General features: G+C 45.8%; 1 protein-coding gene across 1 annotated transcript in view; it reads right to left on the reverse strand.

The window, feature by feature from the left end:
* Window positions 1-1,347: 1,347 nt before the first annotated feature.
* LOC141986144 (cytochrome P450 2D14-like) overlaps window positions 1,348-16,391 on the reverse strand; it is a 30,128-nt gene continuing 15,084 nt past the window's right edge. The window contains exons 3-9 of the mRNA XM_074950362.1: window positions 16,232-16,384; window positions 15,299-15,459; window positions 15,000-15,173; window positions 11,665-11,806; window positions 6,966-7,153; window positions 5,545-5,686; window positions 1,348-1,896 (exon numbers count right to left, since the gene is read on the reverse strand). Coding sequence (XP_074806463.1) covers window positions 1,718-1,896; window positions 5,545-5,686; window positions 6,966-7,153; window positions 11,665-11,806; window positions 15,000-15,173; window positions 15,299-15,459; window positions 16,232-16,384 — 1,139 coding nt within the window. The 3' untranslated portion in view covers window positions 1,348-1,717. The remainder of the gene's footprint in view (window positions 1,897-5,544; window positions 5,687-6,965; window positions 7,154-11,664; window positions 11,807-14,999; window positions 15,174-15,298; window positions 15,460-16,231; window positions 16,385-16,391) is intronic.

Genomic DNA, 16,391 nt, shown 5'->3' on the forward strand with positions numbered 1-16,391 from the left:
TACCAGAGCAGCAATCAGTATCATCCATGTGAAGGATCCTAGATCCTCTGTTTTGGCATCTGGGAAAACAAAGATACTATCAACGTTTGTAAACTACCAAGTTATGGTCATGCTATCTAAATCTATCGAAGTACAAATTGGTCACCAGCACAAGACCCATGTCTTCACGTTGCTCACATTGCCATACCCAAAAGGTAATCTGTTGGGGTCTGATTTCCTAGGTAGGCAGGAATGTGTTATTGATTTGGCTAATCAGTCATTGTGTCTTACTGCAGGACAAGAGTTGGGTTGCCCGCTAGTGGTCATGCTGGAGTGTGGTATGGTTATCCCAGCAGAGGGACCAGACCCAGATGAATACCACCTGGACACATTAATAGCCAAACACACACTCTATCCAGAGTTACAGGCCATACTTCGCAAACATGCGGATGCCTTTGCTAAACACGAACATGATGGCAGGTGTATGGCAGTCACTATTGTTGTGGAGGGGGAGATGTGTCCACCCAAAAACAATATTCCTATCCAGACCAGGCCACCCCTTACATAGCCAAGGCTATCAAGTAGTTGCTGGTACAGGGAGTCCTGCATAGATGCACTTCTACAGCCAACTCCCTGATTTGGCCTGTTAAGAAACCAGATGGTTCTTGGCTCTTCACCATCGATTACAGATGGTTAAATCAGGTCACCCCTACTTGTGCCCCTACTGTGGCAAAGATGCCAGACCTCACACAGTCCTTTGACCGGGAGGCTCAGTTGTTCTCTGTGCTAGATATCAGTTACAGCTTTTAGACTTTACCAGTGGCCCGGGAGTCACAATACAGGTTTGCATTTAGCTTCCAGGGGGTCCAATATTCCTGGACCCAATTACCACAGGGATATAAAAATAGCTGGGCATTGTTCCATGCTCAAATGCGGCAAGGCCTAACACGATTTTCTAAACTGACTGTTTTATTCCAGTATGTAGATGACCTTTGCTTAGCAACTCGCAACAAGGAAGAACATTTGGAAAAGCTGGATGAGCTCCTGCAAATTCTTAAGGAAGCGGGATTAAAGTACAATCCTGCCAACTAACCCATCAAATTCAGGTCAACAGTAAAGGCTCAAAAAGCAGAAGGCAATAAAAAGAGTACCAAATCTATTACTTTTACGTAATCTCATGATTTTTGGTCAGTCTGATTGATAATTTTTGAACATTTAGGATTGGCAATATTGTGAAAGTGACTTGAAAGTGTCAATTTCACTCCTGTTTAAGATCAGTTTCTAGTCTATTATTTGGAGTGAGGTAACACCCATACAGGCCCAGGCAGGTGCAGTATAAACTCATTGGGCCTTGCCCTAGTAGGATGTTTCCAAAGTTAAATGATCTACTCCAAGCTTGGCAAACTGCAAAAAGTGATAGAAAGTAATCTAGATTTTTCTACAATTATTTCAATTGTTGCCTTCAAGAGTTAGTAAGAATATACATTAAAATGTTAAATCTAACCAGTGTCCCTCCAGGGACTTGATACAAGATGTGAGAACATGTTAGTGTTACAGCTGAGTAGGCCTAATATTTATTTAATTCTCTTTATTTTAATATGGGAATTAGATACAGTGCTCCTATCAGCTAATTTCTAAATTATAATCTGCAGAAAACCCTAGAGTTTTCAGGTGCCTAAGAGTCCCCTGGAATCATGGTTAAAGTTGCCCTCCTCCCCAATCTGAAAAGGCGCTCCTGTTATCTTGGGACAGCCTGGATCTGGTAGGGGTGGGGGGCGAGTGTCGTGGCAAAGTGTCCATCCTCTCGAGGCCTGGCCTGGCCCTCAGGGAGACGGATGGCGAAGTGCTGCAGGAGGCTGGTGAAGAAGAGGAAAAGCTCCGTCCTGGCCAGTTGTTCCCCCAGGCAAACACGACGACCTGCAAGCATGGGAGTGAGAAAAGAGGGAGGAGGCAGAGAGGAGGAGGAGGATACAACATCACATGTAAATGACTAGTCACTGAAGGAGTGAGACCCTTACTGCACACCCACAGGTTGGAGTGAACAGAGAATCTGCCTCCATATGCAGCAGATGGTGAGTCTCCCTATTCCCGGACTCTGCGTGAACAGGAACAACTAGGAAATACTTCTCTAGACCAACCAATGTTCTGTTTAATCCAATTCCCTGTCTCTGATTGTGGCCAGCACCAGAAGCTTCAGTGGAAATCATAAAACAAAAGACTCTGTCAGTTGATTTGGAGAGGGGAATTACTGCCTAGTTAGCCTGACTCAAAAGGGTCAGACACTTTAATACACAGGGCTAAATCCTCAGCTGGTTAAATTGGCACAACTGCATTGATGTAAAAGGATCTGTGGTAATTTACAGTTGAAGATCTGTCCCATATGCTCTTTGTGGAATTCTTAACTTCTAGAATCAAAATGGGCAAATAAATGCCTTTAGATAGAGAAATCTGAGGTGGAATAACATGCCCATGCTACCAGGCAGGAGATTCTGGTTCAAGTGCGATCTGGGGATCATGTATTTGCCCTGAGTCCAGGAAACCAAAGTGGTACATCTTCACCAATGACCCATCTCAGGCTAAACCACTGCAGCAAGCCTTTGCAGTACTCGTACAAACAGGATCACCTCACCGCCAGCCCGAAAGACTTCACTGGTGCCATATCTACTCCCGTAGCCACTGCAAAATCCTTCTCTTAGTCATTAGGAACCTTTATGACAACACCCCCATCTTCCTCTTTGGACTGTTCTCTCTGAAGATAGTAAAATGAATCTTTGAAGTCTATGAGTTGATAACTGAAGTTATGGGTCAGACCATGATATGAGCTGGGTAAAACTGTGTTATGCGTTGGCTCAAAACGTCATTCAAACTGCTGTGTGAACACACCCTTCACTTAAGATAGTTGTAACGCACACCTAAAACAAGGCCTAATAGAATCTTTCCAGAAACTAGCATCCGGTGGGTAGGGAGGTCCACTTGCTATTGTGACCAGGTTGGAGGAGGCAGGGGGAAGGGAGTTGTGAGTGTGTGAGAGAACACATGAAAACTGAGAACAGACAAAAACAGAGAGAGAGGCAGAGACAAAAGCAAGAAGGACAAGCAGTAGTAGCCTGTGAGTGCAGTGTGACTCTGGAAAAAAGGTTTTGGGTCTGTTGGCAAAAGAGGCTTGGGGCCATAAGCTAAGAAACTGCTCCTTTTGTTATTGGTTCCTCCTGAATTCAGAGGAGCAGGACTTTGTATGTTCCTTATAAACAAGACTGCATCAAAGAAAATACCTGATGCCTTCAATTTCTACTTCCAACTGGAATGTCCCCAGGGTCCTGAAATTTGACCAGCTGTTCAAGATGGAAAGCGGCAACACTATTATCGAGTGTGGCTATAGAGCAAATAGGAAAGGTAGAGGTGTTGTGCTTTGTGCTGCTAACAAAAAGTCCATCCTTGAATTATGTGAGGCTCTAGACCAGCGGGTCCCAAATTTTTTGCCAGCGTGACCCCATTTTAGTGAAGTATTTCCTGACGGAACCCCAGACAACATGGAGGAGCCAAATGGTGTCCTCTGCACAGCACAATCTCAGACATACTATAAGGGTAAGGTAACGCCATGTGGAGGATGCCATCTTGCTCTACAAAACAGTGTCCTCCACCTGGTGCATATGGTGCATGTGAGGTCATGCTGTGCAGAGCAAAATGACGTCCTCTGCACACAAAGGATTGCCCCACAGGGAACCACTGCTCCAGAGAGAGTGAAAGGCAGGCACTGACAAAGAGTGCAGGGGAGACTCTTATTGCACTGCAGTTTGGCACAAATGGAGGGTGGCTGCACAATTACTTGTTTATGGACTAAAATAAAATCATAAAACAAAAACTAATTTGGCTTTTAACCAAGGTTACGTCCATGCTTTGAGCTGGAAGGTGTAAGCTCCAGCTCGAGGTGACATGCCTCTGCTAACTCTGAGCCAGCTAGTGTGTTAAAAAGAGAAGTGTAGCCATGGGGGCACAAGCAGTGGGAGGGGCTAGCCACCTGAGTAGGTACCTACCATCTTGGACGGGATCATCCTCAGGGCGGCCAGCCCCTCCCATTGCTCACGCTGCAGTGGCTACGCTCCTACATGCTATCACCGAGTTAGCGTGGGTATGTGTCCCCAACCTGGAACATACACCCCCAGTCTGAAGTGTAGATGTACCCGCTGAGCCAATACCTAGCTCAGCTTAGTACCCAGACACACAGAGAACCCCCCCAGTACTGCAGAGTATCCTGGAAATGCGTTAGAAGCTGCCTAACTAAGTTTGTGACACATTTTTTTCTTTGATGGGACCTCAACCTCTCTCTGCCACTGGAACGTTGGCTGCATTGAAACAAACCTAGAGCACACCAACCAGTCACTGGGAAAGGTTCTGTGGAAAAGCTATAATCCTGCTCAGTGCATAGACCCTCCTGTCGAAGCCCTCATGGTTCACACTGTTGGGACTCCTGGGCTGCACTCGTATAAGCCTGGCAGAGGCAGTGGCCCACTGGTTCAGGCTTCCCACTGCTGTTGATGTGGTGACCACAGGGGTTAGGACAGACCCTACAGACCCTCCACCAGCCACAGCTGGCCTCCTTTGGTGTGTATCAGAGAATCAGTATTTCCCTCTTCCCATCTCTCTGGTGAGTTGAGAGCATACAGGAAACTGGAAACATCCATCTCCCCTTTATCCCCGACTGATCCATGTACCCCATTGCAATGGTCCCAGAGCCTCCAGTAACAAACACCTTCCTTTGATCAGGATGCCTTGCAACAGATAAAGAAGTATGTGGGACACAATTTTGATCATGCTTTAACAGAAAACCTTAACTATGACCTCATCCCTTTCCCAATAATACACACCTGACCTGTGTGTGTGCACATTGCTTCTAAATCAATTCCTGGGACTCCACCTTCAAGCAGATGTACTGAAGTATGAAGTAATTTCTCTGGGGAGATGCAGCATGTTCATGAAGAACACAGCCTAATGTGACGGATGGATGTATAGGCTTAAGGGACGGAGGACCTCCTTAACCTGGCAGTTCTGCACTCTTGTAGGATTAGGTAGGTGGCTTTGTTACATAAGCAACCTTAATTGATTTGTAACAATTTATTTTCTATTTAAATAACTACAGCGGTAGAAGGTGAGCAATGAATTAATTAAGGTGAGGGCTTGCCCAGTTTACAGCAGAATGTAGAATACAGGATTGCTTCCCTTTGGCCGAGTGGTTTACGTAGGCCTCTGGGACAAGATGCTCAGTCTCTCAAGGCCTGACCCGAAGTACAGCATTTCAAGGCCAGAGTTTCTGCACTGGAGAAATAGAGAGAGGGAGCTATTTTGCAGAGATTACATGTACTGGTACCACCAGGGTACTGTAGAACAGGCCCAGCTCAGCACAGACTGCACTGATCTTCCCCTTGAGGAAGCTGCTCTCATGATGAGAGGGACATCTTGCTTTAGAGGAGACTCATTTTCCGATAACTATAGTGGGTCACATCTCATGCACTGTGCCTCATTTCCATAGGGACGGCCTCTGCCAGCTGCTCCTCCCCTTGGATTTACCTGCAGAGAAAGGCAGGAAGGCCTCTCGCTTCACAAACTGCCCATCTGCATCCAGGAAGTGCTCCGGGTAGAACTGGTGCGGCTTCTCCCAAACTGTTTCATCCTTCAGCACCGAGGTCAAGTTAGTGATGACTGTCGTCCCCTGATCCACCCCAGAGAAGGAACAGGGTACATAAGAATTGTCACACCAGAACAGGCCAGTCCCTCTGCATTCGATATCCCATCTCAAACAGTGGCCATTGTAGGACGCTTCAGAGGAAGGCACAGAACCCAGCTCAGGTACCTCATTGTACAATCTTATAGCACAGTGGAGTGGGACGTTTTCAAGGCCCCAGCCAGGGCACAGCGTGTGCTCTGAAGCCTGTTGCCCTTCTCCATTGCATGCTAACTAGACTAAGACTTTGTCTAACATTAGACTTTTGTCGGTTAAACTTTTGTCATTCAGAGGTGTGAAGAAAAACACACATACCATGAACGACAAAAGTTTTACTGACAAAAAGTGCCGGTGTGAACAGCGCTTTGCCAGTGGGAGAGCTCTTCCTGCCAACTAAGAGCAGCTACCCAGCACACCTTTTAGCGGCACAGGTGTCACTAAAAGGTGCATCATGTACACATAGCATAAGAGTATGCAAGGGGTGTTTTCATGGTCTAATGAGGTTCATGAGATGAAAATTGCTTCTACGCCCCAATTCCTTAAAGTATTTTCTCAAGTTAATTTTAGCTCTGGTAAGAGTGTACTGATTGAGAGACTCCAAACCACAATTCTCATTGTCTTCACAGAAAAAGCGAGATCTTTCCCCTCTCACATGCCTCAGGCCTGAGCTAGAGGAGCTTCCTCTAAGGGCGAAAGTGGAATTGAGTATTGTGTGGCTTTGGTCTCTCCAATGAGACTCTCACCAAAGAAGACAATATTTGCCCATCATTGTCTCTTGTCCATTTGGAACTGGACTGAGATGCACAATGGACCCTGAACAGTCTTCAGATAATAGAGTTTTAGTTGCTACTGTTCTGGATTTGAACTGCTGACCTAGCAGGTAGTTTCTATACAGTCAGTCAGCATTACCTTTCTCCACCTTCAAGCAGATGTACTGAATGTTAGAAGGTGCCCAAGACAAAATTACAGTCGCCCCTGTAAGGATTGCAATCCTTAGTAGTGTTTTAGCTCAATTTGTTGTTTTTTCAGATATCCAAAGACCTGTTGAAGATGGAGCTAACCACATAAACAAGGCTGTCTCTGAAGGCCAAGGCCTTTTAAAACTGCACATTTGATAACTTGCCAATGGTTGTGTGATTCAGGGCCTGGTGCTCCACCCCACTCTGCATGGAACCTTGGGGAGATTCACATATGGAATGTCTGCAGCTGCAGGACATAAGTCTGCAAGGGGAGAGGAGGTCTGCATCCCCTGCCTGGCCATAGATACCTTTGGAATGAAGAAGCCTTGGAGCTCGGTGTCCCGGTATGTCATGTGAGGCATGCCAACAGGAGCGATATCCCCATAACGTTGAATTTCATGGATCACAGCACTGGTATAAGGCATGTTCGCTTGGTCCTCCATCTGGGGTGACCTGTCCCTGCCAATCACCTTATCAATTTCCTCATGGACTTTACCTGGAAAAAGACCCTTTACATGTAATATATTTAATGATGTACATCAACACCGTAAAAGTGAGGAGCCTACGGATTTACTCTTAGGCTGTAAACTCTCTGGGGCAGGGATTGTCTGTTTATCTTTATTTGTACAGCGCTGAGAACAACAAGGAACCAATCTTGATTGGAGCCTATGGGCCCTATTATAATATAGAAGTATAATAAGTATACTTAATAATGTGGGTTAATATTCTGTGAGTTTGTTAATCAGCTTCCTCTCAATTATTGAGCAGTTTACAAGTGAGTCATCTCTAGGCAGTGGGTGCTCTAAGTGTGTGGGAGGTGGCTGGTGTCAGGGGCACTTGTTCAGGGGTCAGGAAGGATATCCCGCAGTGGGGAGAGGGCATGGGCCTTGTCTGGATGAACTACTGATTTCTCTCACCCCCACAATCAGAAAGCCTGTTTGATACCCCAGACCTTCACTGCCCTGCTTCCCAGCTGCTGATTCCTGACCTTGCAATCAGGTCTTGTGTGTTTGTTAAACAGGGAGATTGGTGAAAACCTCTGGAAGCAAGAGTGCTAGGAAGGCAGAGTTTACCTAGAGATATCTATAGGAGGGTATTGGCCTTGGTTGGGGGCAAGGGCCCAAGTGAGCTCTGCAGACAGTGGGAAAGAGGAATGCGGAATTAGGAGCTGAAGGAGAGCACACTCATCTTCGGTTACTCAGGCCAATTTACATAGTCATCCTCTGTTCTGTGAGTTAATAAGCTCATTGTTAGAGACATCCCACCTTACCCATACTGTAAGCTCATTGTTAGAGACATCCCACCTTACCCATACTGTATTTGACCCACTTGTGCATAGGTGCCAACTTTCTAATTTCCTCGAGGGTGCTTGAGCCTCACTCTGCCCCAGTCCCCGCCCCCACTCCACCCCTTCCCTCAAGGCCTCACTCCTGCCGTGCCTCTTTCTGCCCCCGCTCTGCCCTGCCTCTTCCTACCCCTGCTCCACCCCCTCCACCTGAGTGTGCCCTGCCCTCGTTCTTCCCCCTGCCTCCCCCCAGCACCTCCTGCATGCCACTAAACAGCTGATCCATGATGGGCAGGGGGAATTGGGGAAGAGCTGATTGGCGGGGCTGCCAGTGGGTGCTGAGCACCCACAATCTTTTTCCCCGTGGGTGCTCCAAGCGTGGAGCACCCATGGAGTCAGTGCCTATGTACTTGTGCCTCTGGCATTAGCACATTCAGGCAGGTTAGCATTTATCCCTGCGGAGGCCCTAAGAGAAGGAAGAATTACCAAGTAGCTACAAGGGTCTCAAAGTGCACTTGTCATGAAGAAAAGTGGTGAGTGCTCCCTCTGACGCTGAAATCTTCAACAGAGGCTTGCTCTCTCCTTTCTCCCTTCCCACATGTCTTTGCTCTCCCCCTCAGAGAGTGCTCCACTGGAATTATTCCCCAATCACTGCTGTCACTGCTGCTACGGCAGCTTCATACCCCCAGAACACAAAGGTGACAGCAGATGCTGAGCTTGTGCCACACGCTCTCAAAGAAACTGTGGAACCACCTGATCAACATCCTCTACAGCAAACAGGGAAAGATAAAGAATGAGCTCTCAAAAATGGATACTCTCATAAAAAAACAACCTTCCACACAAAATTCCTCGTGGCTGGACTTTACTAAAACTAGACAAGCCATTTACAACACACACTTTGCTTCTCTACAAAAGAAAAAGGACACTAAACTTTCTAAACTACTATGTGCCACAAGGGGCCATAGCAATGGTTCCCTCAACCCACCCAGCAATATTGTTAACCTATCCAACTATACTCTTAGCCCAGCAGAAGCAGCTGTCCTATCTCGGGGCCTCTCCTTCTGCCCCTCCACCCCCACGAACATGATACAGTTCTGTGGTGACCTAGAATCCTATTTTCGACGTCTCTGATTCAAGGAATATTTCCAACACACCTCTAAACAACATACTAATCCACAGAGACCTCCCTACCAACACTACAAAAAGAAGGATTCTAGGTGGACTCCTCCTGAAGGTCGAGACAGCAGACTGGACTTCTACATAGAGTGCTTCCGCCGACGTGCATGGGCTGAAATTGTGGAAAAGCAGCATCACTTGCCCCACAACCTCAGCCGTGCAGAACACAATGCCATCCACAGCCTCAGAAAAAACTCTGACATCATAATCAAAAGGATTATGGAGGAGGATTATGACAAAGGAGGTGCTGTTGTCATCATGAATAGGTCGGAATATGAACAAGAGGCTGCTCGGTAGCTCTCCAACACCACTTTCTACAAGCCATTACCCTCTGATCCCACTGAGAGTTACCAAAAGAAACGACAGCATTTGCTCAAGAAACTCCCTGAAAAAGCACAAGATCAAATCCGCACAGACACACCCCTGGAACCCCGACGGGATATTCTATCTACTAACCCCAAGATACAAGATACTTATACCCCATAAACCTGGAAATCCTGGGCGCCCCATCATCTCAGGCATTGGCACCCTGACAGCAGGATTGTCAGTCTATGTGGACTCCCTCCTCAGGCCCTACGCTACCAGCACTCCCAGCTACCTTCGAGACACCACTGACTTCCTGAGGAAACTACAATCCATCGGTGATCTTCCTGATAACACCATCCTGGCCACTATGGATGTAGAAGCCCTCTACACCAACATTCCACACAAAGATGGACTACAAGCCGTCAAGAACACTATCCCCGATAATGTCACGGCTAACCTGGTGGCTGAACTTTGTGACTTTGTCCTTACCCATAACTATTTTACATTTGGTGACAATGTATACCTTCAAATCAGCGGCACTGCTATGGGTACCCGCATGGCCCCACAGTATGCCAACATTTTTATGGCTGACTTAGAACAACGCTTCCTCAGCTCTCGTCCCCTAACGCCCCTACTCTACTTGCACTATATTGATGACATCTTCATCATCTGGACCCATGGAAAAGAAGCCCTTGAGGAATTCCACCATGATTTCAACAATTTCCATCCCACCATCAACTTCAGCCTGGTCCAGTCCACACAAGAGATCCACTTCCTGGACATTACAGTGCTAATAAACGATGGTCACATAAACACCACCCTATACCGGAAACCTACTGACCGCTATTCCTACCTACATGCCTCCAGCTTTCACCCTGACCACACCACACGATCCATTGTCTATAGCCAAGCTCTGCGGTACAACCACATTTGCTCCAACCCCTCAGACAGAGACAAACACCTACAAGATCTCTATCAAGCATTCTTACAACTACAGTACCCACCTGCGGAAGTGAAGAAACAGATTGATAGAGCCAGAAGAGTTCCCAGAAGTCACCTACTACAGGACAGGCCTAATAAAGAAAATAACAGAATGCCACTAGCCGTCACCTTCAGCCCCCAACTAAAACCCCTCCAACGCATTATTAAGGATCTACAACCTATCCTGAAGGATGACCCAGCACTCTCACAAATCTTGGGAGACAGGCCAGTCCTTGCCTAAAGACAGCCCCCCAACCTGAAGCAAATACTCACCAGCAACCACATACCACACAACAGAACCACTAACCCAGGAACCTATCCTTGCAACGAAGCCCGTTGCCAACTGTGCCCACATATCTATTCAGGGGACACCATCACAGGGCCTAATAACATCAGCCACACTATCAGAGGCTCGTTCACCTGCACATTCACCAATGTGATATATGCCATCATGTGCCAGCAATGCCCCTCTGCCATGTACATTGGTCAAACTGGACAGTCTCTATGTAAAAGAATAAATGGACACAAATCAGATGTCAAGAATTATTCATAAACCAGTTGGAGAACACTTCAATCTCTCTGGTCACACGATTACAGACATGAAAGTTGCGATATTACAACAAAAAAACTTCAAAACCAGACTCCAGCGAGAGACTGTTGAATTGGAATTCATTTGCAAATTGGATACAATTAACTTAGGCTTGAATAGAGACTGCGAGTGGCTAAGTCATTATGCAAGGTAACCTATTTCCCCTTGTTTTTTCCTACCCCCACCCCCAGACGTTCTTGTTAAACCCTGGATTTGTGCTGGAAATGGCCCACCTTGATTATCATACACACTGTAAGGAGAGTGATCACTTTAGATAAGCTATTACCAACAGGAGAGTGGGTTTGTGTGTGTGTGGGGCGGGGGGGGGGGGTGAGAAAACCTGGATTTGTGCTGGAAATGGCCCAACTTGATCATCATATACATTGTAAGGAGAGTGATCACTTTAGATAAGCTATTACCAGCAGGAGAGTGGGGTGGGGGGAGAGAAAACCTTTTGTAGCGGTAAACACCCATTTTTTTATGCTTTGTGTGTATAAAAGATCTTCTATACTTTCCACAGTATGCATCCGATGAAGTGAGCTGGAGCTCACGAAAGCTTATGCTCAAATAAATTGGTTAGTCTCTAAGGTGCCACAAGTACTCCTTTTCTTTCTGTGGAAGATGCAGGGTTGGGAGAACCAGTCACATCTCCACCAGTCCCCTTGCTTACACTGGATGTCAGGGTGGAGAAGCATGTACAGCAATGCCCAGCGTAGGGTGGTGGAAGTGGTCTCAGTGCCAGCAGTAAACAAGTCAACTGTTACCATAGGAAGGTTGTTGTCATTGAAACTGCTCCCCGCATGCTCTTTAGCCTGAAGAGAACAAAGGAGAGCATGATTTGACCTTAGATTTTTGTTGGGGAGAGAGGAGCAGAATTGTAGATAGTGGTAATTCATATTCTCAGACTGAAAGGTTGAATTGTTTGCAGAGTGCAGCAAAACACGTACATATGACAACACATGCTGTAATGGCTCCTTGGTCACATACATTTCAAGGTAATAATTTGTCCCACACATCATAGACTTCATCAGGAATACAACTCGGGACCTTCTCCTCCAAAAACACAGGGTATGTCTACACAGGCAATATAAGCCCAGGGTTCGGGACACTTGACTCAGCTGACACTGCGTTAGAGAACCATGGGCTTGAGCATCTACACCAGGGTAGTCAATAGGTAGTCCACAAGCCAAATCTGGACTGCTAGATGCTTTTGAACGGACCCTGAAATCTTTTTATTTACTTATTATCATTATTGTTGTTATTTTTTTATTATTTTCCCTGTAGTCTGGACCTTGCCTATACCTTGACCAAGAAATGTGGACCTTGACAAAAAATTGACTACCCCTGCAGAAGTCTATGCTGATTATCAACCCTACGTTAAGAATTTTTGAGCCCAGGCGCGAACCTGGGGCTCTGGCATCCACAAAGTAGCAGACAGACCTGAGTCACACCAACCATATCCCAGACTCCCTAGCACGCTCCCAGAGTGTGGCCGCTCTAGCCTTTGACTGTGGGGAAGCTTCATGCCCACCCTGCACGTTACAGGAAGCTTGACCAGCCTGCCAACACTGCCTGCCGAGCAACATGGAAGAGGCCCCTTTTCAAGAACTTTTCTTGCTTGCGCTGTCACGCCTGGGTCAGGAATTGGGCAGAGTTTCCGTGAGGCGCTGGTGGACATTTCAGCAGCATTTTCTGACCCACCAAAGTCCAGGGGTGCCGAAACAATTTTTATAGTGGGGGTGCTGATGCTGGAAACCATGTATTTGGTGTGTGTTATTACTGCTTCAAGCCAGGGGGTGCGACAATACCCCCAGTTCCAGCACCACTGCCAAAGGCACCTGAAAGAGTTTATGAAGATGGAGGAGGAGTACCCAGGCACGGCAGACTCCCACTGGCTGATGCAACTCAGTACACTCAGCATACATGCTGGAAACTCTGCCCACAGTCTCTTACCACCAGAGTTAAAGGAGGGTCTCCAGTCAGTCTTAGAGATTTGTGCCTCTGCAACCTCAAGAGGTTAGTGTGATCACTCACACTTGATAAGGTCAGAAATTCCATGTAGTAGCGAGCAGGGTGCAGCCAACATGCTAGCCAACAAATTAACGTCAGGATTCCAAAAATTCATGTACCTACCTGGGAATAACAATCTGACAGGCCCTATTCCTGCCCTGGTAGCTTCTATGAGAACAGGACCTCAGTGCTACCTACTGAACCAACAATCTCATTTTCTACAGGACAGGTCTCCCCACCAAGTACTCTTCAGGGCCACCGTGCTTAGCATACGAGATATGACAGCAGGAGAGTGAGTTTGTGTGTGTGTTGGGGGGGGGGGATGAGAAAACCTGGATTTGTGCTGGAAATGGCCCACCTTGATTATCATGCACATTGTAGGGGGAGTGGTCACTTTGGATGAGCTATTACCAGCAGGAGAGTGAGTTTGTGTGTGTATGGGGGTGGGGGAGTGAGAAAACCTGGATTTGTGCTGGAAATGGCCCACTTTGATTTTCATGCAGGTTGTAAGGAGAGTGGTCACTTTGGATAGGCTATTACCAGCAGGAGAGTGAGTTTGTGTGTGTGGTTTTTGGAGGGGGGTGAGGGGGTGAGAGAACCTGGATTTCTGCAGGAAATGGCCCACCTTGATTATCATACACATTGTGAAGACAGTGGTCACTTTGGATGGGCTATTACCAGCAAGAGAGTGAGTTTGTCTGTGGGGGGGTGGAGGGTGAGAAAACCTGGATTTGTGCTGGAAATGGCCCAACTTGATGATCACTTTAGATAAGCTATTACCAGCAGGAGAGTGGGGTGGGAGGAGGTATTGTTTCATGGTGTCTGTGTATATAATGTCTTCTGCAATTTCCACAGTATGCATCCGATGAAGTGAGCTGTAGCTCACGAAAGCTCATGCTCAAATAAATTGGTTAGTCTCTAAGGTGCCACAAGTCCTCCTTTTCTTTTTGCGAATACAGACTAACACGGCTGTTACTCTGAAACCTGAGATATGACAGGATCACAGCAGGAAGTAGTCTGGCTATCTTTTGTAATACTGTGGATTTTATGTGTATGTTTTCTAAGGGTTTCTTATCTTGATTTTCTCAGAGCAATTCTGTAAATTTGGACTTAGACTTAACATGGGCAATAACTAATATTCTATTTAATAGCCAATTACAATGTAATTAGCTTTGTTTACGACTCAGAACAAGAAGTTAACATTTAGAAATTTCCCACAAAATGAAAGTTTTTCAAAAAGGATTTCAGGTTAATCAAAATTTAAAAAATACTATAAAATAAAAAAAAGCAATTAAGTAATTTCTAAATGAAAAATTGAAATGTGCTATTCTGACAACCTCAAAACAGAATGTTTCAGCCCTACCAAAATATTTCATTATGATTTTTTCTAAATGAAATTTTGTCAAAAGTGAAACATTTCCATGTTTTATTGTTTCATGTTTCAATTTTGCAACCAGCTGTTCTAAAAAAATATAAAAACAGATTCGGTTTTTGTTCTGGAATATTTTTCCATTCAGGAATTCCCAGCAGCCTGCCTTTGAACGAAGCTGTGACTTGGAAGGATGAAGGAAGTCTTTACTGTGACCTTTGCCAAAATGATTAAAAAGTGTCTCTAAACTGTACATGGTTGGCTTATCTCAGGGCTTTTCCACAGCCAAGTGAGCTAAGGACTCAGGTACCACACCCACTAGAGTCAATGTGAGTCTCACCTTTGACTTCATGGGGCACTGCCTTAGGCTGTAAGTGCCTGCTGTGTAAGTACAAAGTTCCAAGTATCAGCCTATTCAGCTGATCTCTGAGCATGAAGTCATTGGGCTCACCAGATAAGTGAAAACTAGAAGAAATAGAACAGCGATCTGTTCATAGCAGTTCTATTTGCAATAGGATTTTACTTGTAAACTTTACAACAAGGGACAAGGGAAGCTAAATGGAGTTTTCCCATCACTAATGTATTCACAGAGCCAAAGAGATCTACATCTGTCCATCTCCTCCTACCTTCTCTATCTCTTGTAGATAAGCATCAGTGAAGTCTCTCTTTTGGGTAGGATTCCAGGTCGCCCTGTGCTCCTTCACAAGGTCATCTGTGAACTGCAGGACATCCTTTTGGGATCGGAAGATGCTCTGTTGCACTCCAGGGATGCGCAGCAGCCACGGTACTACAATAAGGAGCTAAGATAACAGAGTGAGAGAGAAAACCACACCCTATGGCTCTCAGAAAAGAATCACTAAAATACAATCTAACTGATCAATAAAATGGCAGCTTCTTACCGACCAAATCATACGTGCTCAGTTACCTGGGGCAGGAATCCAGCTTCTTCGTCCAAGGCCTGTTCAAACAATTGCAGCATCCTCTGAAATTTCTTATTGTCATAGTCAAAGCGCTGACCATAGATGAGGGAGCCGATCACATTGCTAACTGCTTTGTTTATAAGAAAATGTGGATCAAAAGGACGGCCTGAAAAACATACAGGACCAACCAAAGACATTAGGAGGAACAACATCATTGCAGCCTGCCCCTCACTGCATGGAACATACTGAGCAAGAACCGCTAACATTTCAAGACTGCTTACAGAACAAACCACTTGAAAGTCCATGCTCATGTAAGCTGGGGAAGTTAAAGATGTCTCACATACTAACAGGGTTGGGCCTGCTCAATACTTGGAAGAGAGACCACCATGGAAAACTTAAGAATTGCAGGTTTGTGCTGCAGATTCAGTCATTAATACTCATCTCTTTGTCTCAGGACTGAATCTGGGCCGCCTGTGTACAGACAGATGTTACTGTGCTGCTACAGATGTTTTTAAGTTTAGGCATAAAAGTGACATTCTTAAAGACCGTCATGGCATGTTTTGGAAGCGTCTTAGTGTTGACGCCTTCACCAGATTCCAATTGAAGTAATTACATTCTACCAACCTAAAATTCCCCTTGGACATTCAATTGGAGATGTTGGGATTTTGTTTTTGTTTTACTTCCCATCACAAACTGTCATGTTAAAACAGCTGTCAGGTTCGACCCCACAGGTGGCTTCATGATAGTGCTGGATGAATGATCAGTATGTGTCTGGTCTCCAAAGCACTTTAGTATTCTTCTGGTTATAAGGCATTATGTAGAAATGTGAGATACTGTGTTATTATTCCTTCCTTCATAATCAGTCATATTATCCTTTCATTTCCTTATGTATGGAAGTCATATTGATCCCCTGCCCCATCTCCCTTGATGCTACAAACCTTTTTCAGAACTGATTGCAGAGCATAGAAATCCAGCTTCCTCGGTCACACGCTGCTCCAGGGATTTCTTTCCCAACCCCAAGTTCCTCAAGGTGGAGAGTGCAAATCTCCTTTGCTCCTTCCACGCATTACCATATCTTGCAAGCACCACCCCTGGAAA

The sequence above is a fragment of the Natator depressus genome, chromosome 1 (genome assembly GCF_965152275.1).
Source record: "Natator depressus isolate rNatDep1 chromosome 1, rNatDep2.hap1, whole genome shotgun sequence".
NCBI lineage: Eukaryota > Metazoa > Chordata > Testudines > Cheloniidae > Natator > Natator depressus.